The sequence below is a fragment of the Lupinus angustifolius genome, unplaced genomic scaffold, assembly GCF_001865875.1.
Source record: "Lupinus angustifolius cultivar Tanjil unplaced genomic scaffold, LupAngTanjil_v1.0 Scaffold_179_17, whole genome shotgun sequence".
NCBI classification, from domain to species: Eukaryota; Viridiplantae; Streptophyta; class Magnoliopsida; order Fabales; family Fabaceae; genus Lupinus; species Lupinus angustifolius.
The window spans coordinates 20,506-29,210 of record NW_017726569.1 but is presented as its reverse complement, the minus strand read 5'-3'; the positions used below and the strand labels follow the sequence as shown (position 1 = coordinate 29,210).

General features: G+C 34.2%; 1 protein-coding gene across 1 annotated transcript; it reads left to right on the top strand.

Annotated features, from left to right (window-relative positions):
- Positions 1-4,986: 4,986 nt before the first annotated feature.
- Positions 4,987-6,336, top strand: LOC109340456 (thaumatin-like protein). Its single transcript, XM_019578157.1, has 2 exons — positions 4,987-5,162; positions 5,501-6,336. Exons 1-2 carry the CDS (start codon positions 5,096-5,098, stop codon positions 6,187-6,189), a joined length of 756 nt encoding a protein of 251 aa, XP_019433702.1. The 5' UTR covers positions 4,987-5,095; the 3' UTR covers positions 6,190-6,336.
- Positions 6,337-8,705: the final 2,369 nt, after the last annotated feature.

Sequence of the window (8,705 nt, the reverse complement as noted above, 5' to 3'; positions counted from 1 at the left end):
GTGCATAAACTTTGTATAAATGTCATTTAAGGGTTGTTTTTCAATTCAAGTTTTCAGAGGTATTTTTCATTAAAAAATAATATGGTGTTAGAGCCTTCATTCTGAAGCTTCTGTTTACCAAGCGGTAGCTACAAACTAATCAACACATGTTAGCAAAACTATGAAATCTATCTTCATCATCTACACCTTTCTAAAATTTGTCATCATCAAAGCAAGCCATGACAAAGTCATTCAAAAGTGAACAACACAATGAATAACATAGAGAGAGTGAGATTTCATCAAGCAACAATGATATGTAAAGTGCATATTACTAGAACCCTGGAAAGAATCGAAGTGCCATTCTTGTGACTCTCTCACTAGATGACACTAACTACCATTTATGGAGTAGAGAAATGAAGAGAGAACTCTTTTCAAAAAACAAATATAAGTTTGTGGATGAGACCGTAAAAGCTCCAAGTAAGTCAGATACAATCTTTGACATTTGGGAGCATTGCAACAACATGGCGATCTCTTGGATAAATAGGTGCTTGTCACCTCCATTAGCATAAATCACAATGTATATTGAAAGTGCCCAAGATCTATGGCAAGATCTGAAAGAAATATTCACCAATGGGGATTACTTTAGTCTATCAAACCTCTTGCAAGATTTGTACTCAATAAAGTAAGGGGATAGATGCATATCAAACTACTTCATTGACCTGAAAACTTAGTAGGAGGATCTTGAGTAATTAAGACCAATCCTTTCTTGCTTCTTAACTAGGGATGCACATGTGAGATAATTGAGAAGATGAAGTCTTACAGAGAGAATGAGTATGTCTTATGCTTCTTGCATGGGTTAGGTGAAGAATTCAGTACAACAATAAGCCAAATAGAATTATGACCCACAAAGATTCTATTCAACTATGCAAATGCAAAACAACATGACAATATCAAAAATTTAAGTCAGCCTTGGAAAACAAGAAGCAACTTTGGCAGATCGAGCAACACACAAGCAAGAGGAAAAGGTGCAAGGGGATCATACAACAAAGGATATGCAAACAAGATTTGCACCTTTTGTAAAAATGAAGGTAACACAGTGGATACATACTACTTCAACTATGGATTTCCACAAAATCCACAAGAAAGTAGACCATGATAGGCAACTAGATCTCAACACTACAACTAGCAATCCTAATCCTCAAAAGGAATCAACTAAGCACAAAAAAGCGAGGTTAACAACTACAATTTTGGCACTGAGCAATATGCACAACTTGCTTCACTACTGCAAAATGTTGGCTCAGGAAACACCAATCATAATGTAAATCAATTAAGCATCACTCAATCCAACACCTCTCAAGACACTCTAAGCTTTATTGTGCAACAATTAAGCCAATTCATGGCTAATCCAACAACTTTCCATTACAAAGCTCTAAGCATAGTACTTAGGTACATCAAAGGTAATCCAGGTCAAGGTATTTTCCATCATGTTATTCTCTTCATTTAAAAGCTTTTAGTGATTCTGACTGCGCTGTGTGTATTGACTCTAGAAAGTTCATTAGTGGTTATTTTGTTTTCCTGGGTAATTCTTTAATCTCTTGGAAGTCAAAGAAGCAAACTGTAGTTGTTAGGTCCTCATCAGAAGTAGAGTATCGTCCATTGGCCTATACATCATGTGAGATTCAGTTGTTGACTTATCTCCTTAATAACTTCAAAGTGCCTTACATTCAACCTGCACTATTGTACTGTGACAACAATTCTGCAAGGCACATGATTACAAACTCTGTCTTACATGAACAAACAAAGCACATAGTCATTGATTGTTATATGATTAGAGATGGTCTAATCAAAACATCTACACCTGCTGCCCATCTCCACTATAGAACAACTTGCACACATTTTCATAAACGCTCATGACCCATCTATAATTTCATATCTACTCTCCAAGCTTAGAATGTTGAACATCCACATTCCAACTTATGGGGGGGGGTATTGAACATATCTAGCAACCACCATGGCAAATCAATGAAGTTTAGCCAGGGTATCATGGCCAAAATGTCCGAGACATATTTGAACCTGATTGTGGAATCGTGACCAAGGAGCATGTGGCATGACTGAGGCCTCGTTACCGAGGCGCATGGGACTTGACCAAGGAATCGTGACCAAGGCATATGGGACTTGACCGAAGGGATACATGACCTTGGCACATGAAGACTAGCTAAGGTTGGCACACCAGGTGTCCAAGCTTGGCGCATGAAGTTTGACTGAGGTCGGCGCACCAAATCTGACCATGACGTAGGAAGATGGACTGAGGTTGGCGCACCAGATCTGACTAAGGTCGGCACACTAAACCTCATTATGGCGCAGGAAGATTGACCGAGGTTGGCGCACCAGATCTGACTAAGGTTGGTGCACTAAACCTAACGCATGAAGATTGACCAATGTTGACGCACCAGATCTAACCGAAGTTAGTGCATTAGAGGTCCTAGCCTGGCGCAACATTCTGACCAAGAATGGCGCACCAGAATCTTGGTCTGGGCGCACCAAAATTCAAAGCTTGGTGTATAAGCTCCCCTTGATATTTTTAGGCACAAATATTTCTGGAATGGTCCAATTGTTCAGTGGTTATTAGTTGGTTAGAGGGGTGGTTATTATTTTCATATTAGTATTGGCTTACTTGGGTTACAAGTAAGTACATAAAGTTTGTATAAATATACTTTAAGGGTTGCTTTTCAATTCAAGTTTTCAGAAGTATTTTTCATACAAAAGTAATAAAAATAAAATTACATATTACTTCAAATTAACTTTTTAGTAGGTATATCACTTGCCGAGAGTGAAACATATAAATATTTAAAGACAAATACCCGTTTTATAAGTCAAATTTATTCATAAAATTGCAAGAGGTATTCTATAAAGGGTTACAAATAGTGGGGCCAATCCATTTATACAACTTAATCATATCTAACAAATATTAACCGGTGTTTATATTTTTAACTATTGTCCCAGCTGATTAACAAGACTATGCTAAAAATATTTGTAGCAAATTAAATCAGCACCATATATATTGCCACGTTCTGTAATAGTGAGACCATAGAAGTCTTGTTTCCACTTCTAGGTGCAGTGCTCACTCACAAGTGACAAAAGCTTCTGACCAATTGATATTTATGTGTAAAAAGGACATAGACTCAGTCACAGGGTACCCACTAGGGAAGCCTAGTGCCCCAGACAGAGTGATTCTCTCGTCATGTGAATTGTGTATTGTACCGTTTCTTTTCTTGTTTTCGAGTTGTTAACCCGCTCTACTTTTCCCCACCCACTCTGACACTCTTCTTTAGGCAGTTTTGGTGTCGTATAAATTGTTTTACTGTATGTACTATTAATTTGTTATTGGTTAAAAAAATATATTGAACTTAAAAATTAATACATAACTATTTTTTTAATCAATTATAACTAATGACAGATTTAGTGCACAAACTGTGAAATAATAAATGTGTATCCTTTTTAGACAGATAAGATCTGTTCTCCCATATCATATTTCAAACTATATCTCAAATCAAGAAAAAATTAAATACTTATTAGTTTTTTATTTTTCTTTCAATATTATTGATTCAGGACATGATTTAAGAAAGTATATCATTGTTTGTCGGAGACCTCAACACCTGCATGTTATTAACACTAAGATATAAATCATAGTTTTATAGCATTGTCTATCTCAGAATGATCTAATCTACCGAACCAAAATGCACCCACAAAACCGTTGTATATTTTTGGTGGTACCATTTCTCTTTCTCTATCTCAAAAAATATACCCATGCATGGAAAAAAAATACCTTAAATAGCATAGAGGTAGCTGATTTGTCACACTAATATGAAAGCTTTACCTCATTAATTAAACAAATGGGTATGACCCACATTTCAACCTACTTCAAGAACTCGTTCTTGATTTGCACCGATCCATCCCAAAAGAAAACATGGTGCTGCAATCTAATACTCAAGAATCTTGGATCTAGATTGTAATATATGATCAAAAAAATCTTAAGATTCATATTTTCTATTACTTTTGAATTAAATAATTTAAAACATTTTTTCCGCTAACACTTCATACCATATAATAAATAACTAAACAATAAATATATTTTATCATACCTAATAGTTATTATTAAGATATTTAAGGGCAATTATTAAGAAATAATTAAATATAAAAAGGGTAATTAAGTATGTGTTTGAAAAATATATTATTATATATGACATATTAAATTTTCATTTATAAATACATTTTTTGTTTATTTCCTAAAAAGTAAGTACAACATTTAGTTCAATTGATAAGGAATTAGCTCATAGTTTAGAACATTATGAGCTCAAATGTTGTTATCGATATGATTATCTTGATGAAGGTATAATTTGTAAGTAATTTAAGCGCTCATATAATTAAGGATTGTCCTAACTCATGATTGACTCAAACACCAAGCTTTTTTCTTGAAATATATAACAAAATTATCGAATAAACCTAATATTAATTTCTATTTACAAATGTGCATTTATTTTTCAACAAATAATCTATGTTGTTTGAAACATATTCCCATTTTCCATATTACTTTTAGTAGTATTATTTGTAAATCGGAAGTTAATATTTAAGGGCAACACCATTAATTTTTTACGAAAAAAGGAGTCACACAAAAAAAGAGAAGGTAAGACACTTCCTCATTTTCAAAAAAAAGAAAACAATGCCACCCTTAAATGCAAGCTTCTAAGAATACAAAATTTACCAAGAATGTAAATTACATACGGAAAAAGATGTATACATTAATAGTATATGAGTTTTTTACACTGTCACTATATTATTCAACATTCATTTTCAATTATTATTGACACTATCAATGCAGATTTAATACTCAATTATATGTTATCCTATCCTAACTCTTAACGCAGCTGGACAACATCATACTTAAATATATAATAATTTTTACATTTGTTTTGGAAGAAAGATGCTTTCCTAACCTAGTACATCTATGTAATACTACCGCTTAAACCCTTACCGTCTCTCTCTATAAAGCCATGGTACCCTAAATGCAAAAGAGAGATAGGCTGCTCTTGATCTCCACCATTCCTTGTTAACATCCATGGCTTCAATGCTGAGACCCCTTCTAACCATCTTTCTCATCACCTTTATCATTTCCCTCATTTCAGGTATTCACGCTCCTTTCACTTCTTATACATTATATTGATTTTCGGTAATGAAAATATGTTATAACCATTTAAATTTTTTAAACAGTCCATTATTATTTTTGTTTTTCATCTCTTCAAAACATAACACAACCACATTTTTTCTTTCTTAAACCACATTTTCATATACTTAAAAATCACATCTTTTGCTACCTAATAGCTCACATATTACAAACACAAAATATATGTTATTATGTTAACATACTTTTGTTTGATCTATCTACCATGACAATTAAGCATTTTATTTTACTTCAAAGTTTAAAACCTGAAACAACATGTTCTTTGTTATTTGATCTCAACAGTGCTCAAAGTTGAAGCAGCAGCATCAATAATCTTCTACAACAAGTGTCCCCACCCAGTCTGGCCCGGGATCCAGCCCGGCGCAGGAAAGCCCATCCTAGCCCGAGGAGGCTTCAAGCTCGCACCCAACAAAGCCCAATCCCTCCAACTCCCACCCCTCTGGTCAGGCCGCTTCTGGGGTCGCCACGGCTGCGCCTTCGACACCACGGGCCGTGGCAAATGCGCCACCGGAGACTGCGGTGGCGCCATCTTCTGCAACGGCATCGGCGGCACCCCTCCCGCCACCCTAGCCGAATTCACCTTCGGCAACGACCAGGACTTCTATGACGTCAGCCTCGTCGACGGTTACAACCTCCCAATCGCCATAACTCCGATCAAGGGCTCTGGAAAGTGCAGCTACGCGGGGTGCGTGAGCGACCTCAACTTGATGTGCCCGGTGGGCTTGCAGGTGAGGTCACGCGACATGAAGCGCGTGGTGGCGTGTAAGAGTGCTTGCTCTGCTTTTAACTCTCCTAGGTTTTGTTGCACGGGTAGTTATGGAAGCCCACAGGCCTGTAAGCCCACGGCGTATTCTAGAATTTTTAAGACTGCTTGCCCAAAGGCTTATTCCTATGCATATGATGACCCTACTAGTATTTCTACTTGTACTAGGGCTAACTATTTGATTACTTTTTGCCCTCATCACCCTTAATCTAGTTAATTTAGCTGTTAGATTTATGTTTATCATATTTATAATTATGATATAATTAGTACAATGTATCTCATTTTTGTATCATTAGTGTGGTGATTTTATGTTGTTGGAAATCTCTTCATATATAGAAATTGATGTTATGTGGTAGTTATGCTCTGGCTCTTTATTTATATGATTAAATTGCTCGTGGTGCTTGATTTGGTTTGCTTTCTATTATGAATGGGAAAATATCTTTGGCTTGTCATTAGTTGTGTTTTTGAGTAAATTATACTAGAGTTAAATTAAACCTTAAATTATATTAACATCATATGAGTTTTTAGTGAAATTATAGAAATCACTTATTCATTTTACTCCTACAAAAACCCTCAGATTTATATATATATTACACTGGTTATCCTGGATGAGAAATGAGTGTGATTTTTTATACAAATAGGATCATAAATGTAATTAAATTAAATAAACAAAATATGATATATTATAAAGACAAGTCCATTTAGTATACGAGTCAATACATTTTTATGATTTTTGGTTCTTTACAAAATGCATTAATAATTTTAAGATGTTTAAATCATTTTTATACTATATTGTAATGAACAAAAAAATAATGAAAATACATTGACTTGTATATTATTTGTACTTGTTTTCACAATATACCATATTTAATTTAATTTAATTATATTTATCCTTTTTTTTTAAAATTACATTTATTTTTCAGGAGTAGTCAATGCAATATATGTATAAAAATCATGAACTTTCTTGTAGATATAAAATGGAGGAGTAATTTATGTAATTGTATTAAAACTTAGGAAGTATCATTATAATTACCTTATACTTTTTAATTGGTTGAATAATTTAAATGTTTAGTGATTAATGGTGTATGACCATGAAAGATAATGTTTCTTGACTAATAAGAAAATGTTGGGTAAGGGTAAACATTATGACACATTTTGTTGGGCATAATGTGCTACAAAGTTATGAAATTAGTTACATGTGTGACAGAAGATGGTATGACATTAATGGTGAATGTCCTGTGGAAATATTTGGTTATATTACCATTGTTGTGAAACGGGGGAGGTTGCTCCACTTTCTTTCAGTTCAAATCACAAAGACAACTTCTAATTACAAATGGTAAAATTATATATTTTTATTCTCTCCAAATCTTACTTGATTAAATTATCTTACATTAATTCACCATATTCCAAATCCATGATAAAAATGTGATTAAGATTATTAATTTTAAGAGTAAATTATATAGACACCCCTCAGTTTTAGTAAAATTATATAAACTACCTAGAACTTTTTAAAAGCTACACAAACCACCTCTATTTATACGTATACATTACACTTACTACTCCTTTAAGAGCTAAATGTAATTTCTTAAACAAAAAATGGTAACATGTGTGATTAAGTCAAACAAAATATGATATATTGTGAAGACAAATTCAAATAATATAAGAGTTAATGTCTATTAATTATTTTTTATTCGTTACAAAATGCATTAATAATTCTAAGGATGCGTTTAAATTACTTTTATACTATATTGTAACTAACCAAAATAATGAATAAACATCAACTCTTATAATATTTGGACTTGTCTTCACAATATGTTATATTTTGCTTGACTTAATTATACCCGTCACCATTTTTTGTTTAAGAAATTACACTTATCTCTCTTACAAGGGTAGTCAGTGTAATGTATATGTATACTTAGGGGTGGTTTGTGTAGCTTTTAAAAATGTCTGAGTGATTTGTATAATTTCACTAAAACTTAGAGGGTATCAGTATAATTTACTCTAATTTTAACCATATAAGATCATATAAGAATTTCTCATGCATACTCTCCTCTACATTAAATGAATGTATATGTTCTCCTACATAGTGACAAGTGGGTGAGCCGAGAAGTAGCCGAGCTTGGTGTCTTCTCGTCGGGCTGAGCTAAGCCTGATCGGGTAGTAGTCAGGTTGGACTACTTCCTAGAGTTGCTTGAGATGAGCTTCGATCAGGTAGTAGTTGGGCTAGAGTGCTTCCTAGAGTTGAACTGGACCCGCTAATGGAAGTATCTAAAAAGATGCTCTAACGATCGATTGAGGGAAATGATAGAGAATAGTATCTCAAAGTATGAGCAATAAGTATGCGCTAATATCGAGAGATAGAGATCCGAGTTCAAGATATGAGAATAGTTATACTTCCTTATGGAGCGAGTCCCTTATTTATAGTAGAGAGATGCATGAAATATTCTCTAACTGATGTTGTTTGCATGGCCGACCATTTGGATTTATCAGTCTGTTCTGGCTGATTAGGAGGGCCCTTTATGTTTGTCGGGTGGCTTACTATGAGTATACTTGACTTATAGTCTGTAGTAGACTTTGTAGCCGAACTCTAGGCATGTCCTCGCCATAAAGCAGAAAGTTAGGTGAGAATTACAGACAACATGTAGCAGGTGTCGTCAGCGTGACAAACATGTGGCAAAGCTATGGTCATAGTACTGACTCATGGGATTGTCGAGTGATGATATG

Bases quoted from the DNA above. Each gene is read 5' to 3' on its own strand.
- LOC109340456 (XM_019578157.1), top strand. From the start codon at position 5,096: ATGGCTTCAATGCTGAGACCCCTTCTAACCATCTTTCTCATCACCTTT. The intron at 5,163-5,500 runs GTATTCACGCTC...TGATCTCAACAG, and splicing joins TATCATTTCCCTCATTTCAG to TGCTCAAAGTTGAAGCAGCA.